Source organism: Chrysochloris asiatica, unplaced genomic scaffold (genome assembly GCF_000296735.1).
Source record: "Chrysochloris asiatica unplaced genomic scaffold, ChrAsi1.0 scaffold00087, whole genome shotgun sequence".
NCBI classification, from domain to species: Eukaryota; Metazoa; Chordata; class Mammalia; order Afrosoricida; family Chrysochloridae; genus Chrysochloris; species Chrysochloris asiatica.
Window position 1 is genome coordinate 11,918,884 of NW_006408605.1, and position 22,450 is coordinate 11,941,333.

At 46.7% G+C, this 22,450-nt stretch overlaps 1 protein-coding gene across 2 annotated transcripts in view; it reads left to right on the top strand.

Moving 5' to 3' along the window:
* Nucleotides 1-2: 2 nt before the first annotated feature.
* Nucleotides 3-22,450, top strand: part of PCDHGC4 (protocadherin gamma subfamily C, 4) — a 32,188-nt gene continuing 9,740 nt past the window's right edge. Inside the window, exons 1-3 of one of the 2 annotated variants that reach the window (XM_006866191.1) lie at nt 3-2,444; nt 9,646-9,704; nt 19,580-19,668. In XM_006866191.1, the coding sequence (XP_006866253.1) occupies nt 3-2,444; nt 9,646-9,704; nt 19,580-19,668 (2,590 nt within the window). Of the gene's footprint in view, nt 2,445-4,213; nt 6,674-9,645; nt 9,705-19,579; nt 19,669-22,450 lie in introns of those variants that run through there. The other variant, XM_006866190.1, reaches the window with a different exon arrangement.

Consider the following 22,450-nt stretch of genomic DNA (forward strand, 5'->3'; position numbering starts at 1 on the left):
CAATGCTCCGCAAGGTGAGAGGCTGGGTAGAGATCTGGCGGGGAGCTACCCTTTTGTTCCTCTTTTGCCACCTGGGTTATGTTTGTGGGCAGATCCGCTACCCAGTCCCAGAGGAGTCTCAGGAAGGGACTTTTGTAGGGAATGTCGCCCAAGATTTCCTGCTGGATACAGAGAGTCTGTCAGCTCGCAGGCTGCAGGTCGCTGGAGAGGTGAACCAAAGACACTTCCGTGTGGATTTGGACAGTGGAGCCCTGCTCATCAAGAATCCAATCGATCGAGAAGCACTGTGTGGGCTTAGTGCCAGCTGCATCGTGCCTCTGGAGTTTGTAACCGAAGGGCCTTTGGAGATGTACCGAGCAGAGGTAGAAATCGTAGATGTGAATGATCACGCCCCCCGATTTCCTCGGCAGCAGCTGGACTTGGAAATTGGGGAGGCAGCTCCTCCAGGACAGCGTTTCCCTTTGGAAAAGGCTCAGGATGCAGATGTGGGGAGCAACTCCATCAGCAGCTATAGACTGAGCTCCAACGAACACTTCGCACTGGATGTCAAGAAGCGCAGCGACGGCAGCCTGGTCCCAGAGCTGCTCCTGGAGAAACCTTTAGATCGGGAGAAGCAATCAGACTACCGCCTGGTGCTGACTGCTGTGGATGGAGGGAATCCTCCGAAGTCCGGCACAGCGGAGCTCCGGGTATCGGTTCTGGATGTGAACGACAACGCCCCGGCCTTCCAGCAAACTAGCTATAGGATTAGCGTGTTGGAGAGCGCTCCAGCCGGCATGGTGCTCATCCAGCTCAATGCCTCTGACCCGGACCTGGGTCCCAGCGGTAACGTCACCTTTTCCTTCAGTGGTCACACCCCTGATCGTGTGAGAAACCTCTTCAGCCTGCACCCCACTACTGGAAAACTTACCCTTCAGGGGCCCTTAGATTTTGAGAGTGAGAATTACTATGAATTTGATGTGAGGGCTCGTGATGGGGGGTCTCCAGCCATGGAGCAGCATTGCAGCCTTCGGGTGGATCTCCTGGATGTAAATGACAACGCCCCCCACATCACAGTGACCTCAGAGCTTGGGACTCTCCCAGAGAATGCAGAACCTGGCACCGTGGTGGCACTCATCAGTGTTCAGGACCCTGACTCGGGTTCAAATGGAGATGTGAGCCTCCGAATTCCCGACCACTTGCCATTTGCCCTGAAGTCTGCCTTTAGAAACCAGTTCTCTCTAGTGACTGCTGGAACCTTGGACCGTGAGGTCAAATCCAGCTATGACATCATGGTCACTGCTTCTGATGCTGGGAACCCTCCTCTGAGTACCCACAGGACGATTTTCCTCAATATCTCAGATGTGAATGATAACCCACCTTCTTTCTTCCAGAGGTCACATGAGGTGTTTGTTCCTGAGAACAATCGCCCAGGGGACCTGCTTTGCTCCCTTGCAGCTTCTGACCCAGACTCTGGCTTGAATGCGCTTATCTCCTACTCTCTCCTGGAGCCCAGAAACCGAGATGTATCTGCTTCCTCCTTCATCTCTCTGAACCCCCAGACAGGAGCTGTTCATGCTACTCGATCATTTGACTATGAGCAAACGCAGACACTGCAGTTCGAGGTACAGGCCCGGGATCGAGGCAACCCACCCCTTAGCAGCACTGTGACAGTTCGTCTCTTTGTGCTGGACCTCAATGACAATGCCCCAGCTGTGCTCCGCCCTCGGGCCCGGCCTGGTTCCTTATGTCCCCAAGCACTGCCTCCATCAGTTGGTGCTGGACACCTAGTCACAAAGGTGACTGCTGTGGACTTGGACTCAGGTTACAACGCTTGGGTTTCCTATCAGCTCCTGGAAGCCCCAGACCCCAGCCTGTTTGCAGTCTCTCGCTATGCTGGGGAGGTGCGGACGGCAGTTCCCATCCCAGCTGATCTCCCACCACAGAAGCTGGTCATTGTGGTAAAGGATAGTGGTAACCCACCACTCTCTACCTCTGTTACTCTCCTAGTGTCCTTAGAGGAAGACACTCATCCAGTTGTCCCTGATCTTCGAGAGTCTTCAGCTCCAAGGGAAGGAGAATCCCGCCTGACCCTCTACTTGGCTGTGTCCCTTGTGGCAATTTGCTTTGTCTCCTTTGGCTCCTTCGTGGCACTACTCTCTAAGTGTCTGCGTGGGGCTGCATGTGGAGTGACCTGCTTTCCTGCTGGCACCTGTGCCTGTCTCACCCGATCTCGAAGGAGGGAGGGGCTTCCTCCTTCCAATGGGATCCTCCGAATCCAGCTAGGGTCAGATGATCCTATCAAGTTTGTTGATGTGGGTGGCCACTCTCATGGCTGTACACCATTGGCTTCTGCACCCACTCGGAGCGATAGCTTCATGATGGTGAAGTCACCCAGTGCACCTATGGCAGGGGAGCCTGTTCGCCCAAGCTGCCCACCCTCTGATCTTCTCTATGGGCTAGAGGTGAGACCTTCGCAGGCTCGGCCAACGCCTGAGGGTTGTTCCGATACAGGCACCTGGCTGGACTGTGTCCCAGAGAGAATTGGCCTCTCTGTAAGAGCCCATAGTGATGTCACCATTTTTGTGAGTGGTAACTATGTGGTAGATGCTGTGCTTTAGAAGTGTTTTGTGATTAACCAGGGAGTTGTCACAGATTAGCACTCGGGGGTGAGTTATGACCATGCCTGGGAGTAAGAAGTGCAAGTCATTGGAGACTAAGAGTCAGGTTATTGTAGAAGCATGCTGCTGGCACGTGGGCACATGGGAAGCTCTCATGCACAAGGCTATGCTGCATTGGGCAATCACCTAAACCAAGATGGCTGCCTTCTTTGCTTTTCATATGAACTGGGGGTGGGATGGGGAGGGGGCAGGTTCTGGAGTACCTTGCCTTCAGGTTGCCATTTCCCAATGGATTGAGGGGAACTAAGATTTTTCACTCTGTAATTACAAGTCAGGCTCCTAACCCCAAGATCAGCAATTCGAAACTACCAGCCATTCCGCAGGAGAAAGATGAGGCTTTCTGCTCCCATAAAGCCTCTAAAACCCTATGCAGGGTCGCTATGAGTCAGATCCGACTCCATGGCACACTACCACCACCATAATATCTAGCATTCTTCAACCCACTATTAAGGGAACTCTGCCTGACATACAGTAGAGAGCACAGAAGAGAGAATCAAGGGAGTAGGGAGGTATTGGTTGATGTGGCAACAGAGATCTATTGGTCCAGGTCTTCAAGACTCCCAGATGCAGTAGATTTGGGATGAGTGGGAATTAACTCTTTAAAAACAAAGCAGTAAGTGAAATCACTTCATGTCAGAAAACTGATGAAGGCTGAGGAATTCATAGAGACAGCCACTCTGGTTTTTGGATTTTTGGTTTTTTTTGCATAATGCTCATAAATTGGTGAAATCATAATGCCTAGAGATCATACTTAGCCTTTGGCCACCCTCATGGGTGACCTGGATCATCCCCTACCTGTAAATTGTGATGCTCATTCCACAACACACATCCAGGAGCTCAGAAAAACTGAGTCCTATAGCCATCAGCTGATACTGTTTTTCCTCAAAAGCATGGCTGGAGTCAAAGCAAGACTTTTTGGGATCCTAAGAAATCTTCTCTTACCCTAGCACCCACCATTGGACAGGACGTGGAGAGGGAGGGAGAACATAAGGGTTTTGCTTCTCCTAGAAGGACATACTTTGTTGGTTCAAGCAAAGTAGTGGAAGCTTCTGAAGTCATGCAGGAAGTTTCTGGGACAGAACACTGAGGAGTTTTGTACCACTTTGTCTTCCCTGTTGAGCACCATCTGAGCTGTCAAACTTTGCTGCCAAGGTGGCTGAATCAACCTGCAGCACGAAATGAGTGGGGAGGCTTCTGTGACACAAACTTCCAGTGCCTGTTCCTAAGCTTTCCAGGACTGAGAAGACTTTATAATTGGTTGAGAGCAGACAGACTTTTTGGCCAATCAGACTCAGAGCCGAGGTGGGGGATCTGCTCTTCCTGCCCGCCTCTCCTCCCCCAGCTCCCCAGCTCAAATTCAATTCCCCTCCCTGTTCACCCACCCCCGCCATTTGGTGACTAAGAAGAACTGCTGTAGGCAGACAGACCTCCGAGCAGTTTTTAAGAGGCTGGAAGAAGACATAAGAGATTTCAGTTGCTGCCATTACAAGCCCTGGGTCTACCTTGGAGACAGGACAGCCTAGAGTCACTGTCCAGGAAGGGACTTCTGGGTCATGGGGCCCAAGACACCCCCACAGCTCCCTGGGAAATGGCAAGTGCTGTGCATGTTGTCCTTGTGCTGCTGGGGCTGGGTGTCTGGGCAGCTTCGTTATTCAGTGGTGGAGGAGGCTGAGCCGGGGACGCTGGTGGGGAATGTTGCTCAGGATCTGGGCTTAAAGGTGACAGATCTGTCCAGCCGCCGACTGCGGTTGGGCTCTGAGGAGAACGGGCGCTATTTTTCCCTGAGCTTGGTGAGTGGTGCTCTGGCAGTGAATCAAAAGATTGACCGCGAGAGCCTGTGTGGAGCCAGCACCAGCTGCTTGCTGCCAGCGCAGGTGGTGACTGAACACCCCCTGGAACTAATCCGAGTAGAGGTAGAGATCCTGGATCTCAATGACAACTCTCCTAGCTTTGCCACCCCTAAACGAGAGATGCGCATCTCAGAATCAGCAGCCCCTGGGGCTCGATTCCCACTGGATAGTGCCCAGGATCCAGACGTGGGCACCAATACTGTGAGCTTCTACACTCTAAGCCCCAACGGCCACTTCTCTCTGAACGTGAAGACCCTAAAAGATGGGAAGCTATTCCCAGAGCTGGTGCTAGAGCAGCAGCTGGACCGTGAAACCCAAGCAAGACATCAGTTGGTGCTCACTGCTGTGGATGGGGGCACCCCAGCCCGCTCAGGGACCACCCTTATCTCTGTCATTGTGCTGGATGTCAATGACAATGCTCCAACCTTCCAGTCCTCAGTTCTGCGAGTGGGACTCCCAGAGAACGCACCAATAGGTACACTGCTGCTCTGCCTCAATGCCACTGATCCAGATGAGGGTACCAATGGCCAACTAGACTATTCTTTTGGGGATCACACATCGGAGGCAGTTCGGAATCTCTTTGGCCTAGACGCTAGCAGTGGAACAATCCATGTGTTGGGTCCCATAGACTTTGAGGACTCAAGTTTCTATGAAATTCATGCAAGAGCTCGTGACCAGGGACAGCCAGCCATGGAGGGCCACTGTGTGATTCAAGTGGATGTGGGGGATGCCAATGACAATGCCCCAGAGGTGCTACTGGCCTCCTTGGTCAACCCTGTCCTGGAGAGCACATCCGTAGGCACAGTAGTGGGGTTGTTTAACGTGCGGGACCGAGACTCAGGTAGAAATGGTGAAGTGAGCCTTGATATCTCTCCGGACCTGCCATTTCAGATTAAGCCTTCTGAGAACCACTACTCACTGCTAACCAGCCAGCCGTTGGACCGAGAGGCCACCTCACACTATATCATCGAACTGAGGGCCAGTGATGCTGGCTCACCTCCCCAGCACACACATCTTACCATCAGACTCAACATTTCAGACATTAATGACAATGCACCTCACTTCACCCAGCAACTCTACACTGCTTATATCCCAGAAAACCAGCCCCCAGGCTCCCTTCTCTGCACTGTGGCTGCCTTGGACCCAGACACTGGAGATAATGCCCGCCTCACCTACTTCATCATAGGCAGTCAGATTCAGGGAACCCCGACCTCCTCCTTTGTGTATGTCAACCCTGAGGATGGGCGGATCTTTGCCCAGCATACCTTTGACTATGAACTGCTGCAGATGCTGCAGATTGTGGTGGGGGTTCGAGACTCTGGTTCTCCCCCACTGCTCGCCAATACATCTCTGCATGTGTTTGTTCTGGACCAGAATGATAATGCCCCAGCTGTGCTGCACCCACCTCCTGGTCGTGAACTTTCTGCCCCTCAGCGTCTCCCTCGATCTGCCCCTCCTGGTTCCTTGGTCACCAAGGTGACAGCCGTGGATGCTGATGCAGGTCACAATGCATGGCTCTCCTATTCACTGTTGCCACAGTCCACAGCCCCAGGACTGTTCCTTGTGTCTGCACACACTGGTGAGGTGCGCACAGCCCGGGCCTTGCTGGAGGATGACTCTGACATCCAGCAGGTGGTGGTCCTGGTAAGGGACAATGGAGATCCTTCACTTTCCTCTACAGCCACAGTGCTGCTGACTTTGGAGGATGAGGACCCCGAGGAAACGCCCAAATCCAGAGACTTTCTCATAAACCCACCTGAACGTTCAGACCTTACCCTTTACCTCATTGTGGCCTTAGCGGCCATCAGTCTCCTCTCCTTAGTCACCTTCACCTTTCTGTCAGCTAAATGCCTTTGCGGGAACGCAGATGGGGAGGGGGGAGGGGGGCAGTGCTGCGGGCGCCAAGACTCGCCCTCCCCGGACTTCTATAAGCAATCCAGCCCCAACCTGCAGGTGAGCTCAGATGGCACTCTCAAGTACATGGAGGTGACGCTGCGGCCCACAGACTCGCAGAGCCATTGCTACAGGACGTGCTTTTCGCCAGCCTCGGATGGCAGTGACTTCACCTTTCTAAGGCCCGTCAGCGTCCAGCAGCCCTCAGCTCTGGCTCTGGAGCCTGATGCCTTCCGGTCCCGCTCTAATACCCTGCTGGAGCGGAGCCAGGTGAGGGGCTCGGCGCCACCCCGCGCGACCCTTGGGGGCGGCGTTGGAGAAGCGGCCTTACCCACATAGGGGACTTTGAACTTGTCTCCACTCTTCTCTGGTGGGCCTGACCCCCCAGCTGTGCCCCCAGGCCCCTACTCGGGGGGGCCATTCGGACTGTTGGTGTGGAACCAGAGGAGTGGCCGAGGCAGGGATGTGGCACTGAGAGCCCTGAAGTGGTGCTGATTGTGGGGAACAGAGGAGGGACAGGCCCCTCTTCACACTCAGAAAGCTGGGGCGCTGGGAAGGCAGGTTGTATACAGGCCGCTACCCAGCCAGAGCTTGCGGTGACTTTCTGGCGATTTCCACCGGGTGCTGGGGTCAAGGGTTAGAGGCAGTCACAGATCAGCACTTGCAGACAGCCCCACAGGGGTCTACTTTTTGTTCCCACAGTGAACTGTGACTTCACTGTCATCTGCTCACACGCCGAGGGCACGCCCTGCACACCGACTGACACTCGTAAATTACGCGTCTTTCACACATACCCAGTCACATACATCCCTCGCACTAGGTTTGCACGCACACTGCCAGCCGCCCTCCGCCAGGTTCACACGGGCTGTCCCCCGTTTCACCCCACTGCCGGCCTCAGTACTCACCCTCCTAAGGATCCTAGATCATGGCTGTTCCAGTCCCCGCAAGGACCCAGGATTCGTGATCCCATCACCCCTGCCCCGGGCTGGACTGGTTGCTTCGGAGCCGGCTGGCCGCACCTGGAGCGCGGGAAAAACTGTGGGTGCCCTAGGCGCGGGGGCGGGTGCCACTCCATGACCCGCAGATTTAGCTGGGTTTAGGGCTTCTTGCGGGAAGGGGGTGACTTCTCCAGCTTAGAAACCGCAAGGCAGGCGCAAGCTGAACCGCCCTGCCGCCCGCGGGACATCAAGGCCAGACCTGAATCAAGTGAGCTGGCATTGGGACCCCCCGTGGCACTATCAGCCCTCTTCCTTTCTCGGCAAGTGGGATCCTGAAACACCCGAGTTCTGAATGCTCTAAGATAGGATTTTGGCTCCGTCGTGACCACAATGTACCCAGCAATCTAAGGTCATGGTTTTGGAAGTGACTCCAGCAAGTTCTTTCTCCTCTAGTGGATGGCAGAGCTCAGCCTCTGCCAGATGCCAGGTGCCCTCATATGTGGAGAAACTATATTAGTAAAAAGCACACGTTCCCACAACCCTGGGAACTTTTGTATATTTATGCCCTACTCGGGAGTCCTGGTGTGGCGCTGTGGGTTAATGTGTTAAACTGCAAAGTTGGTTTGAACCGCTGCACCAGCTGCTCCTCAGAAACTCTATACAGGGTCGCAATGGGTCAGCACTTAACAACAACAACATGCCCTACTCTGACCCTATAGAATCATAATTATATTTTGGAAAAAAGCACTCCCAGGTAATTAAAATAGCTGGCTGAGAGATTCGCCACACACCTGTGAGAACCACATCTTTCTTATTTGCTCTCCCTAACAAGGTTTTTGATTAGGTATTAATATCCCCGTCTTATAACTGAGTTTCACAGTGCTTACGTGATTTACTCAAGTTTACAGAATAAGTGATTGAGGAAAGAGTCTAACCCAGGTCTGTCTAACTCCAGAATCTGTACAGTCAGTTGCTTGGCACTTGGAAATTGTAAAATAGGAGGACAAGAGGGATGGATTTGCATTTGCTTGGATGAGGCAAAGGTGGATTCTTTTGCTTTAAGAGCCAGACATGTGGAGAAAGGCCTTCTTGGGCTCCTCTTCTCAGAGCAGACCTCACTGAATAAATGTGGACCCGCCGTCCTTATGGATCTAGGTTGTGCATCTTGCCGGGCTCCTTCCTCCAATCTATCATCTCTGTGGAGATGGTGCTGTGTCTAAGAATACAGTGGCTAAGGGCTGGTCATCCACAGCAGACCTTGAGCGGTGGCAGTGAGGCCTGCTGCCCTTGGGTTGCTGATTTCTGGGCTCTGCTCCCATCGCTGTCACCTGTGAACCTTAGGGTGAGTCATTTGGCAGCCCTGGGTTTTCCTTCTCCTGGGTGTAACCTGAGAGGCTCACACTTCCCTTTTGGCTCCTGGGAATGAGTATGAGAATTAATTACCAGCACACCCCAGAACCAGTGAGGAGATAACTCTGAGAGTGCTCCGTCAGAACGTGTGCAAGAGGATTCGGAAGTGAAGCTGTAGAGTGGCATACCTTCAGTCAGGTGGGACATGGCTCTTGATCGGCTCCCTGGGAGCTCTAGAGACTAATGTGGCTCTGCTTGGAGGCTGTGGGAGCTTGATCCCTGCTGGGCTCCATCCAAACCTTTTTCTCTGTTCCAGACAGAACAGCCTTGTTCTCTCCTCCTTAATCAAAGGCCATTGTCTGGCACAGAGTTCTGTGGGTGAGAGGTGTCCTGGGTCTTGAATGCCCTGCAAAGACCCAGTCTGGCATGACTCCTAAATTAATAATGTATTTAGCTGTGGGAAGGGGTTCTTGAGGGTCAAGGGCTTGAAAGGGGTGTCCCTCTGAATGTGTAACTGCACAACCTGGCACCAAAAGGGTTACCGGGAGCAGCAGCCATCTTGCTGCAGAGGATGCTTTGTTTCCTGCTGAGGAACTGAATAAATTCATTCTAGGCCTGGTGGAATTCTCATCTAAAAGCTTCCTCTGTCACTTCTGGGGCCTTCTCTATATCCCTACTCCCACAGAAGCTACTTCTCAACCCTTGAATCTCTGCTCACATGTTCTAATCTGCTCACTATGGTCGCATAAAATGTTATTTTATCCCTTTGTTCTTGGTAACCCAGGTCTCTGAGACCTGGGGTGTTTAGAGGTGTGTTTACTCCTCCCCTACCCCATTTTCTTCCCAGTCCTGGAGCTTCTCTGTGCCCACTACCCCCTGGCCCATCTTCAGGGACTCGGCGACATTATGGCTCCTCCTGGGTACTCAGCTCCTTTCCCTCTGTTTTTTCCACAGCAAGCCCCGCCCAACACGGACTGGCGTTTCTCACAGGCCCAGAGACCTGGCACCAGCGGGTAGGTGACCGACACTCCAGCCCACCCTCTTCTCTGCGGCATTTTCTCAGTGATGACGTGGGCGGAGATGGGGGGAGGGCTCAGCATTTGCTACAAATGGCTTAGCCTTGCAGTTTGAGATTTGGGGGAGGTTTTGATGTATTTGCAGCTGGCACACAGACCCCAGAAGAAAGAGGCATCTACCCTAGTTCGGAAACTCAGTTAACACACTCACCCCTTTACCCCCTCTGCACACATTTTCCTATCTCCTGGGGACTTGGGATTCAAGGATGGTCTTAAGCTAGCCTTGGGGTGGAGAAGAGGCTCTTTTATACCCATTGACTACCCATGCCCCCTCTTCTAGGCTGGACTGGGCTCCATCCTGACTTGGGGTTCAGGCTAAGAAACTCAGGATAGGAGGAGGAGCAAGAGGGGACTGTCAGAGTCTTAAAAGAAGAGAGGAGGCAGAAGGGAGGGATATCAGACAGCTGGGGAACACAGAAACAACAAAGTTCGTGGTGGGGCTAAGGAAGGAGAGCTGCCCTCGGGAGGCAAGAGTGAGACTGCCTTTTGGCCCCCATTCGTCCTGCCTTCCCCTACCTGAAGGCCTTTTGTCTCTGCCACTCTCTAATCTCTTTGTCCTTCCACGGTCTCTAACTTAGTCTGCATTTCTCTTTCTGGGTTTCTATCTCAGTTTCCATCTTTACTGCAGCATCTCAGTCCCTACTATTTGTGTCTGTTCGTTGATCTGTGCCATGCATTGTGCCTGGATGGCTCAGGTGCTCAATAAATGAATGAATGAATGTGACTCTTCCTTAGTTTCAGTCTCTGTTCTTCCTTTTCTCTTGCTCTGTGGCTATCTCCATCTTTGGTCTTTCTGTCTCTGTTTTCATCTTTTCCCAGTATCCTGTTTTCTCCCATTTCTAGTCTTTTCATTTCTTCATCTCACTATTTCTGCTTTTTCTGTCTGTTCTATTTCTCTATTTCTTTTTTTTTAAGCTGTACCTCTTTCTCTGTATATCTGTCTTACTCTGTTTCTGAATCTCTCTCTGTTTCTCGCTCTTCTATCTCTTCCTTGTCTTTTACTCTGTGTCTCCATCTCTGTCTACCATTTCTTTGTACTCATGAGACAGCCAGCACACACAAGTGTCCCCATGCTCTCTCCCGCCTCCTGCCTCTCACACACTGAGCCTTTGATGTTGCCACACACCCTCCCATCCACACTGCTCCAGCTGCTCACTGCAATCTGGTATGAATTCCTGCCGAGACAGGAACCCCCTGTGGGTGGGGGAGGGGGCAAGGGAAACTTCAGCCGGAAAAACCTTCAGTTGGTTAGAGTGGGGTGGGCTCTTAGCCAGGCCTCCCAGTTAGAAGTCGGGAGCCTGGAGGAGTCCCAGGATCCCAGGGAGAGAGAGGAAGAGCAGGGGGGCTTGGACCGCCTTCTCTTGCCTCCTCGGTGGCTGGTTGGACACTTGCTGCCCACATTTCTCCAGATGCTGCAGACTGCAGATGCTGAGCTTCTGAGCTTCTTCTGTACCCGCTTGCCTCCAATAGCCACACCCCCAATGCCTCAAGAACACAAGAATCCTTGGTAATAGTGGAGATTCCAGCTCCTGAGTTTGCACAGTTGTATCCCTGGCATACGGATCTTAAAACACTGCCTAGAAAACCCCTGTAGTTGCCATTGTTAAATGCCATCAAGTCAGTTCTGACTCATAGCCACCCTGTATCAGATTTCTGAGGAGCAGCTAGTGAGTTCGAACTACCAACCTTGAGACTCAAACTGACCTTACATCCAGTGCTTAGCCTACAGTGCCACACACCAGAACTCCAGAAAGTTCCTTGTTGTTGTTGTTAAGTGCCATCGAGTCTGTTGTGTGTAGGGTTTTCAAGGAGTGGCTGGTGACTCAAACTGACTTTGTGGTCCAGCATAGTGCCACATCAGGAATCACCAGAAATCCCCTTGTTGTTGTTGTGAAATGCCTTCGAGTTAATTCTGACTCATAGCAACCCTGTATTGGGTTTTCAAGGAGTGACTGGTGAGCTTGAACTGCTGACCTTGCAGTCTAGCACACTAACCCACAGTGCCACACCAGGACTCCTGGAAATCCTAGAAGGCAGCAAACAAGAAGCCTTGGCTGTCCTTGCCCCTGACTTGACTTCAGCTTTCCCTTCTTCTCCTGCTAACCTTCCAGCCTTCCATAGGTTATCCATTAAGGCATTTATGTACTCATTCATTCAACAAATATTTATTGGGCATCTACAATGTCCTGTATTAGACACTGGTGTTATAAGAGTGAACAAACGAGCTCAATCCTTGAACTTACGGGCTTCCAGGTCAACAGGGAAGACAGATAATTAACAACTAGCCTAACTTTTAAAATGTCTAGTTACAGATCATAGTAGTACTGAGAAAAAAAAGAGGGTAATGTGAGTTTAATTCACAAAAGTAGAGAGGGATCAATGAAGGCTTCTTGGTGGCGTTGACATTTGAATTAGGACTTGAAAAATAATAAGAAATTCTGAGTAGTTTGTCTTTCCTTTACCCATTTCCATCCCAGGCCACACACTGACCCTGGAGCAAAATCCACTGGAAGCCTGCCAATTGTCTCTGCTGCCCTCTCTGATCTTAGGTATCTTTTTATTAAATAAGAGACTTGGTGACCTGGAATACAAGTGGTAGTTCTTAGAAAAATAGAAAAAAAAAAGGTTCAGGAGCTCAATTAACTTGAAAGGGATGCAACAGACATTTTAAATGTAGCTCCTTAGTGCCCAAATAAAAGAAATATCCGGAACACACTACCACAATTTTCCTCGCTTCTTCACTCAACAGTTAGTTATTAGGTGTGATGGGGAACATATACAGACATGGTTCCTGACCTCTAGGAGTTTATGGTATATTGAGGAAGGCAAATAATAATGAATTCATTACAAAAATCAATGTAAGCTTGCCACTACTGTAAGTGCTACAAAGAGTAGTAGTAGTAGGGATTTGAGAGTCAGGACTGGTATCTGCATCCAGTGCCAAGGACAATTAAATGGCGTAGGTTTTAGCTAAAGCATAAAAATAAGGGGGTGAGGAGCAGAGGGAATGAAATTGTGCTGAGATCTGAAGGATAAGTAGGAATTAACAAGGTGAGGAAGAGGAAGGAACATTCCAGGTGGAGGAAGAGCAAATGCAAAGACTTTGTGGTGAGGCCTCTTGGGATCAACAGAATGACAGAAAGTTGCTTTCTTTGCTGTCATTAAGATGAGTAAATTGGAGAAAAGGGGATGAAGAAAGGAAAAATCTCTAATTTAATTTAGCTCTCCAATTCACTCTAGCCCTTCCCACCCCTACCCTCCATCAATCTTGCCCAGTTCAGCCCAGTCTAAACCCACCAGCTTCAGAGGAGAGTTACTGCTAAACCTGGTCTAACTGCAAGCCAGCACTGGCTTATACTGCCTAGATATCAGAGACAACTTTTAAAGTGTCAATAAATCTCTGCTTGCCAGGTGTTCTTTCTCCACCCACCATCCTTTTCAGATCATTCTTTTGGCTTCTGATCCCAACAGCTGCTGTTCTAAGCTCTGAGCCCAGCAAGCCAGTTCTCCCTTCTCAGACTGTATTTCAGACCTGTTCTGCAGCTGTTCTCAGCCTCTGCACCCAGAAAGAAGTCTCCATTTGACTTCCCCAGGCCGCTACCATGTTTTTCTTTCACAGCTTGACAACCATTCCCCAGCTCCGGGTCCCCTTCCATTCCCCTTCTTCTGAGACATTATCTCTGCTCCCCTTCAGTTTGGACAGAATCATTTAACAAACAAATAGCAGTGTAATCTTTTTCTCCTTATAAAATAACATATCCTCATTATAGAAATGTGAGAAATAGAAGAACATTTTAAAAGGAAAAATTACTCATAATTTCCAATCTAGGAAGAATCACAACTAACATTTTTTTAAGTTGGAAAATTTCAAATACGTACAAAAATAGAGAAAATTATATGATGAGCCTTTGTGATCCAATTATCCACCTTCGAACATTTCTCTATTTAGTTCCATTTATATTCCTACTTTTATCCCTCCTTGAATGATTTTGAAGCAAATCCAGATAGCATATCATTTCATCTGGATCTTTACTTTTTATCTTTAAAAATACTTCTCTTTTTTAGATATGTAAGCACTAAAAATAATATTAATAACTTTCCTAGTATCTGTGTTCTCAGTTTTCCTAATTCATTCTCTCATCCTTTCTCTTTCACTCACACAAATAAAATTTTTATAGTTAATTTGTTTGCACGTGTAATCAAATTAAGATCCATATTTTATTTTGGGGTGATATCTTCTTGTGTCTTAGACCCTTTTAATATAAAAGTTTCCTTCCACCTTTCATTTCTTTGCAATTTATTCATTGAACCATTTACATTTTCATGGGTCTCTTTCTAAAATTTTTTCATTGTGTACTCAGAGAGCAAGCACAGACTTCTATATCCTTTCAAAACTCGGATTCACCTGATTGTTCAGAAGCTTGCTTTTCACACTTAGAATGTCAAGAACTTTTATAGTTGGTGTATTTCTTACCAGTTTTACTTTTTAGCAGTAATTGAGGTCATACAGTACAACAATATTTTAGCCTACTTTTTTCTCTGCAATAGATCGTGAGAATTTCCCTAGGTCAGTAATTTTTAAAAAATCATATAATTGTTACATGCTGTTGTTGTTAAGAGCCGTCGAGCTGATCCCAACCCATAGTGACCCTGTGTAGGGTTTCCGAGAAGCAGCTGGTGAGCTTGAACCGCCAACCTTGCAGTTCAAATATGGATATGTAGATATGTGTTAGTGAAATATTGATAGACTTTTACTACATTAAAAAGCAGTGTTGTTGTGTGACTTCCAGTTGTTTCTAATTCATAGTGGCTCTGTGCTGTGTAAGACTTCTGAGAGCAGTTGGTCTTGAACTGTAGACCTTGCAGTTAGCAGTCTAGTGCTTACTTGTACTTGCATATTAACACAACTCTAGCCAATTTCTCATTAGAGAAAACTGTCCCAGATTTTTCACTTATTTGAGACTTTTATCATATCCCAGACTATGGGATGCTGCCGTACAAGCACACACACACACATACACACACACACATCCGGTCAAATAGGGTAAGAACTGTGCCTATCATCTCTTAAGTCCTGGGAACTGTCAAAAGGACTGGCACATAGTGAATGCTTGGAAAACAGTCAGTTAAATGTAGTTCATCTCTTTCACTTCTGCTTCTCACTGTTCTCCCAATTCTAGAAGAGTCCCTACACCTGCTGGTGAGGCTATAGGGTCTCCTTGCTGAAGCCCAATATGGTGTCATGGACTTTGACTTTGGAGTCACACCAGTTACCAGCCATGTGACTTTAGGAAAATTTCTTTATTTCTCTGAGCCCCTGTTGGGGAAAACAGATAATCATAGACCTTACCTGCAGGTTTGTTATGAGGCTGAAATAATAGTTGATGTATATAATTGAGTCAGCCCAGTGCCCAGAGAACAGAAAGCTCTCAGTAAATGCTTAAAAATGAAGTCTCTTCCCCTTCAAAGGACTGGCAGTCTGCCCACCTCCTTGGCCTCTAGCCTCCAGCCGATTATCATTCCAAGCCCACCCTTATATGTATTCCCTTAATATTACTCCACACCTCCACAGCTACGTCTTTTGAACCTGTGGTGTCTAACCCCTGTTGTCTACCCCACAGCTCTCATCTCTACTTACTGCCCCCCTTGCCTGCCCTCCCCATTTAATCCCCTATCTTCCTAGGCCCTGCACCCTAAAAGTCAAGACTCTCAGGTTTCCAGGGAGATAGAGGTGGCTGAGAACTATCATTGGGCTCCTGTCCTCCCAGAGGTACCTGAACCCTTGGTCCTTTCTTCACACAGGAGCAAGGGTGTCTTTAAACATTCATACCCAATCATAACCATCTCCCTCTAAAAATATTTTTGTTGTTCTTGTTGAGACTATACATAGCAGATGATGTACCAATTCAACAATTTTTACATGTACAGTTCAGTGAGGCAACCCCTTTTAAAGCCTTCAGTGGCTTCCCAGTGCTCTTAGGATGAAACCAAAATCTTCAGTGTCCACTCTGCAGTTCCAGTCCCTGATACCACCTCCTCTGTTGTCGTCACATTGACTTTGTCTTACCCTTTGAATTCACCAGTCTCCCTCTGACCTCAAAGGTTTAGGGCATGTTATTCCCTCTGCCTGGAAAGTTCTCTCCTGTAACTGAGTAACTTAATTTTACCTCAACTTTTTGTTTTGAAATATTTAAAACCTATCAAAAAGAATAGTGTATGACAAATACTCAAATATCCTATTTACTTAGATTAGACTCACCAACAGTTAATATTTTGCACATTTGTTTTCTCTTTTCTTTTCCACACACACACGTCTTTTTTTCTGAACCATTTGAAAGTAAATTGGAGATATCATAGCATTTGAAATATTTCAGAATATATCTCCTAAGAGCAAGAACATTCTCCTATATTAACACAAAAGAATTTAGGAACATAGCATTGATACAATAATATGCAGATTTTAACAAATGTCCTCCAATGTCCTTTTTATACCTGTTTGTTTGTTTGTTTAAATCCAAGATTCAATCAAGGAGCATGAGTTGCATTTGATTGTCATGTCTCTGTTATCTCTTTAAATCTAGATCAGCCTCCCTACATTTTTGTTATTGTTGTTGTTAATGTTTCTCCTGACAGATGTATTAAAAGAGTGTAGGCCAATTGTTTTGGAAAACATCCAGCTATCTATACTTGCTGGCTATTTTCTTCTGGTTATTTTCAAGTTACTCAGTCTTCTGGTGTGATGGGTGTGACCAGAGATGCTGAGTGTGTTCACTTGTTTAAAGTGGTGTTCCCACATGTCTCCATTATAAAGATATTCTTTAAGATTTGTGATTAATGTGTAATCTGTGGGTGATAGTTGGAGACTATGGCAACCTCTCACCAGATTTTAGTATTTTAGGATTCACTGATGATCCCTGCCTGAAATTGTTTTAAACAGTGCTTACAAAGTGGTGGTTTTCTAGAATTCTTCCTATCTTTTGTTTGTTTTAACTGGCATTCTTCTGCAACTCATGTGGGTCATTTCTTCAGACATAAATTTGTTGTCTTTTCCTACAGAGTGCGGTAGCTCTGTAGGCTAAGCACTGGACTGTGAACTACAAGGTTGTGGTTAGAGCGTACCAGACACTTCCCTGGACAAGATGAGACTCTTTGCTCCCTCAAAGATTTATAGCCTTGGAAACCCTATACGGGGATCCTTAATATTCAAAACTAACTTACTGGAATCAACTTGAGGGTACTTAACAATGACAACAAAAATTCTCACTCCATCAGACTCCCTTTTATCCTTTGCTCTTGGCTTTCATGGCACTTGTCACAATTGCAAAATAATTAGTATCACCCTCTCATCATACTGGGAACATCATACATACAGACATTTCTGCCATGTTTACAGATGTAACTCTGGTGCCTAGTACAGTGTCTAGTACACAGTAAAGGCTCAATAAATATTTGTTGAATAAATGCACACAGAATTCCAGCTCTTCCCACTTTGGGGAAGGAGAGATAAGATTTCTGCCTTCCCTCCCTTCACCCTTGACTTTATGTTTTCTGTGGCTGAGTAGAGAGGGTATATAGCAGCTGTGGGCTCTGTTCTGAGCCTTAGACTCAGTATACATTTTGGGCTGCTAACCACAAAGTCAGAAGTTTGAATCTACCATCCACTCTGTGAAGGAAGATGAGGTTTTCTGATACCTCAAAGATTTACAGTCTCAGAAATCCTATACCCTACAGTATGAATCAGAAGCAACTTGATGGCACACCACCACTACCACCACCATCACCACCACCACCTACATGTGGATGGGGAACCCCAGGTTACAGAAGCCATAAGCAAGGCAGACCTTGGAAAATTGTCAAAGTCTTGGTTGTGTTCAACCACCATAACAAAATATATTCTCCCCTGATACCAAATTCTTTTCTTGCCTAACTCTTCGCTGGCCTGTTTCCATTCATCCAGGAAACAAGCATGTATTGGGAATTTCTGTGAGCCAAACTGTGCTGGATTACCTTATAGACAGATTTGCCAGGGGTGCTTCCTCCCACCAAGAAAACCAAACAAACACAAAAACTAAAATAATTTGATCCTTTTGATTTCCAAAAAGACATTGAAATAGTCACTATAGAAAAATCCAAATTGGGCTGGAATTCCTTAATGTTATTCTACAATTTCATTGTTTTTGTTTGTTTTAAAATTTCGAGTCACTTCACATTTATTCAGTACTTAGAGGTAAAGAATTACAGCCTTGGAAACTCTGTACAGGGTCGCTATGGGTCGGAATCGACTCGATGGCACTTAACAACAACAACAACAGAGGTAAAGAAAGGTCTTGATTCATTCCAGATGCAAGGTATGTGCTAGGTGCTCCACAGTATCTGCCCCATCTAATGGAGGAGCAGGCAGGGACAATAGCAGTGACACCGTGGTGGCCAGTATACCTTGGGATACGATAGTCACTGGGGTTGGAGTGCTAGTAGGCACCTGACCCATCCTGGGTGGGTTTAGGGATCCCTTCTGATAGAATATGTTCATATTACCGGGGCAAAGTTCACATTACCAGGGAACTGATATTCTTGAGAATGGCATCTGCCCAGAATCTGTGGCAAAAGAATGGTTTGTGGAGTTACCGAAAGGAGGTTTAAAGGTTTAAGCATAAAGTGTTAGGGATGTTCTTATAAATTGGGAGGAGTAGGTTCTTAAGGCCCATGGGTTTTATCCTGGGGGCTTAGAAGTTACTGAAGCGATCATATCTGAATGTTAGAAGTCTCTCTCTTACTGCCTCAGGGTCTCCTGGGGCCTCCTATGTCCTCCCTAGGTTCCCACACCTTTCACTAGCTCTGGGGCAATCTCTCCCATTTCTCATTTCTTACCTTCACTGTCATTGCAAGAGGGCCTAATCTTCCTTGTTGCTCTCATGGAGGGTGGTTTCATATTCTAGTGCTGATATAACAGAAATACCATGAGTGGATAGCTTTAACAAACATAAATCCATTCTCTCACAATTTAAGAGGCTAGACGTCTGAATTCAGGGCACTAGATCTAAGGAGTCTTTCTCTCTCTGTAGGCTCTGAAAAGGTCCTTGTCTCTTTTCAACATTTATGGGCTAATATTCCTTGGAGATCTCCATGCGTCTTGGCAGTATTCTTCCCCTGGGTCTAGGAGGTTCTCAGCTCAGAGAGGGACACCAATTCCAAAGGATACGGTCCACTCTGGGCTTTTTCTTTCTTGGTGGTACTGAGATCCTGCTGATCTCTGCTTACCTATCTCTCCTTTTGTTTCTTACAAGATATAAGATGATGCCAACCACACCCCAGGGAAACTTTCATTACATCAAATCAGGACTGTGTCTTGTGTAAGAGTGTTTGTTGCATCCCAATCCAACCCCTTACAACTGATTGGCTGGTTAATCACATCATGGGAAATGATTACATCATTGCATAAATGCCAAATTATATCATTACACAACTGCCAAATCACTGAGAATCATAGTCCAATCAAGTTGACACCTGTTTTGGGTGGGGAGGGACACAATTCAATCTATGACAGAGGGCAAGTTGCCATTTATGCCTGCTCTGTCCCTGCAAGAGACCATTATAAATGCATTTCAAACCAGTAGAGAACTGGTCTTGGGAGCTGTCTTCTGAGGATCTGGCTTCTGAATGACTGTAAGCTACCTCCTACCTTGCTGAGAGACAGCAGGTCTTGGCAGTAGGGCAGCAATTGGGGTACTAGATATGGTGGCCCTGGGAGAAGGCAGAGGGGCTTGTGTTGGTATGATTTGTGGGACTGTGCTTACATCTTTCTCTCTTCCCAGCTCCCAAAATGGTGATGAAACTGGCACCTGGCCCAACAACCAGTTTGACACAGAGATGCTTCAAGCCATGATCTTGGCCTCTGCCAGTGGTGAGTTTTGCCAATGTGTGTGGGAGACCAGGAGACCTGGGCTCTGGGTTGCATCCTTTAGTCATCATGCCCTGAGACTGGACATCAAACTATATGTGTCTCCAATCTTTCAACTGGCCCTGAGCATCCATGATTCCAGGGCATAAAGCCACGTTAAGGAACAGCAGAGGGACTGGGGGCCCTGGGATGGTCAGAGGGGAGTGAGCAAGGAGAGATCTATCTATTGAGGAGAGATGAGTAGTAGTAAGACCCTAGCTCTTAAGGGAGTTGCATAGATCATCAGGTCCTAGCTCTGCCATTTACTAACTTGTAATGTTCATCAATCTATTTAATGTCTCTAAATCTCAATTTCCTCAGGCTAGAAATAGACAGCGATCTCACAAAGTTGTTGAGAGGATTAAATGAGATGATGCCATAAAGCACTTAGTGCATCACCTGGTGCATATAAGCTCTCAGTTATGGAAGTGGGTTTAGGTCTTCCCATCACCAAGAACATGGTATTTAAGACACGCCCCACCCCTGCCTTCGCAATTTTGTTGCCCAGAGTAGGACTGTGGGTTTTCTACCAGACTAACAAAGATATTCACATCAGTAGAGATTCAGCAAATGGTTGTTGTCCCTGAGTAGTCCTGAGCATCCTGAACAGGAGAAACAGAATAATATCACCAGGAATTAAGAGCACAGGTATTGGAGGTGTGCTGCCATTTAACTTGCCTAGGCAAGTTGTTAAGCTGCTCTGAGCCTCAGTTTCACTTACTGTGAAATGGGTACAGACCTCATTGTATTACTGTGAAGGTCAAATATAAGCTGCACAGGATTGGCAGCGAGTAAGGGCACAATACTTGAAGGCTATCACTGATTAATTTTTCTTTTTACTGATTTATAGAGTAGGAGGCAGAATTAGGATAATACCTATTAATAAGGACTTGCTTCTAAAGCAGCAAATCCAGGGCTTATGTGGAGGCTGGCAGAGGATTAAGAGGCTTATGTGGAAGCTGGCATTGACCTTATGTAGTAAACTGAGAGCCCTGCCCTGTAGTACATCTGGAGGGCTGATGGGTAGAGAACCAAGCAAGAGCATAACAATAATCGCCATCATCACTACTGTGTGGGCACAGACGAGACAAATTCATGAGCCTCACATCAATTAATCTTCTCAACAGCTCTGTAAGGCAGATGTGATTATTTACATTTGATGAGAGAACTGAGAATTCATTTGCTGAACTACAGAACCCTGATTCTAAACCATCCTGACTCCCAAGCTCAGGCTCTTTTGAGTACAGTCACAAGTCAGGCCTCAATTTCCCTTTTAGTCAAGTGGGTCTAGAGGCTGAATTCCTAATTTCCAAGATAAATCATCCAGATTAAGGCTGCCAGGTAAAATATGAGTAAAGGGAGTCCAGTTAAATTAGAATTTAAGATAAACAAAAAATAATATTTTAGTATAAAAACTAACCGTCACCTGTTTGTCAGTTTGTCCTCCTGTGGTGGCTTGAGTTTGCTGTGGTGCTGGAAGCTATGCCACTGGTATTTTGAATACCGTCAGGGTCACCCATGGTGGATGGGTTTCAGCAGAGCTTCAAGACTCAGACAGACTAGGAATTAGGAGACGCAGATTATTTCTGAATGTTTAGCTACTGAAAACTTTATGAATATCAGCAGAACATTGTTTGATATAGTGCTGGAAGATGGAAACATGAAAAGTAGCTGATCATTGTCAGATATAGTGCCAAAAGATGAGCTCCTCAAGTTGAAAGGCACTCAAAATATGATTATGAAAGAGCTGCCTCCTCAAAGTAGAGTTGACCATAATGATGTGAATGGAGCAAAGTTTCCAGGACCTTCATTTGCTGATGGGGCACAACTTAAAATGAGGTGAAGCAGCTGCAAACATCCATCAGAACAAGGAAAATACCAGCATGAACCCAGGAAAATGGAAAGTTGTCAAAAATGAAATGGAATACATAAAGATGGATATCCTAGGCATTCATGAGCTGAAATGGACTGATATTAGCCATGTTGAATTAAAAAAAATCATGTGGTTTAATATATAAACAATGACAAACTCAAGAAGAATGCCATTCCATTCATTGTCAAAAAGAACATAAGATCTATCTTGAAGTACAATGTTGGCTGTGATAGGATAATATCTATCTGTCTACAAGGAAGACCAGTTAATACGACCATTGTTCAACTTTACTCACCCACCACTAAAGCCAGTGATGATGAAATTTAAAAATTCTATCAAAGTCTGAAATTGATCAAATATACAATCAAGATGCATTGATAATTACTGGTGATTGGAATGTGAACATTGGAAACAAAGAGGAAAGATCAGTAGTTGAAAAATATAGTCTTGGTGACAGAAATGATGCTGAGGATCACATGATAGAGTGTTGCAAGACCAATGACTTGTTCATTGCAAATATCTTTTTTAAACAATATAAAAGATGACTATATACAGGACATTACCAGATGGCATTCACAAGAATCATACTGACTATATTTGTGGAAACAGTAGAGGAGTTCAATATAATCAGCCAAAGCATGGCCAAAGTCAGAGTCAGTTGCTCATATGCAAGTTCAGGCTAAAGCTGAAGAAAATTAAAACAAGTTCATGATAGCAAAATATAACCTTAAATAGATACCACCTAAATTTAGAGATCACCTCAAGAATATATTTGATGCATTAGACACTAATGTCTGACCACCAAAAGAGTTGTGGGATGACATCAAGAACATCACACAGGAAGAAAGTTAAAGGTCATTAAAAAAGGAGAGA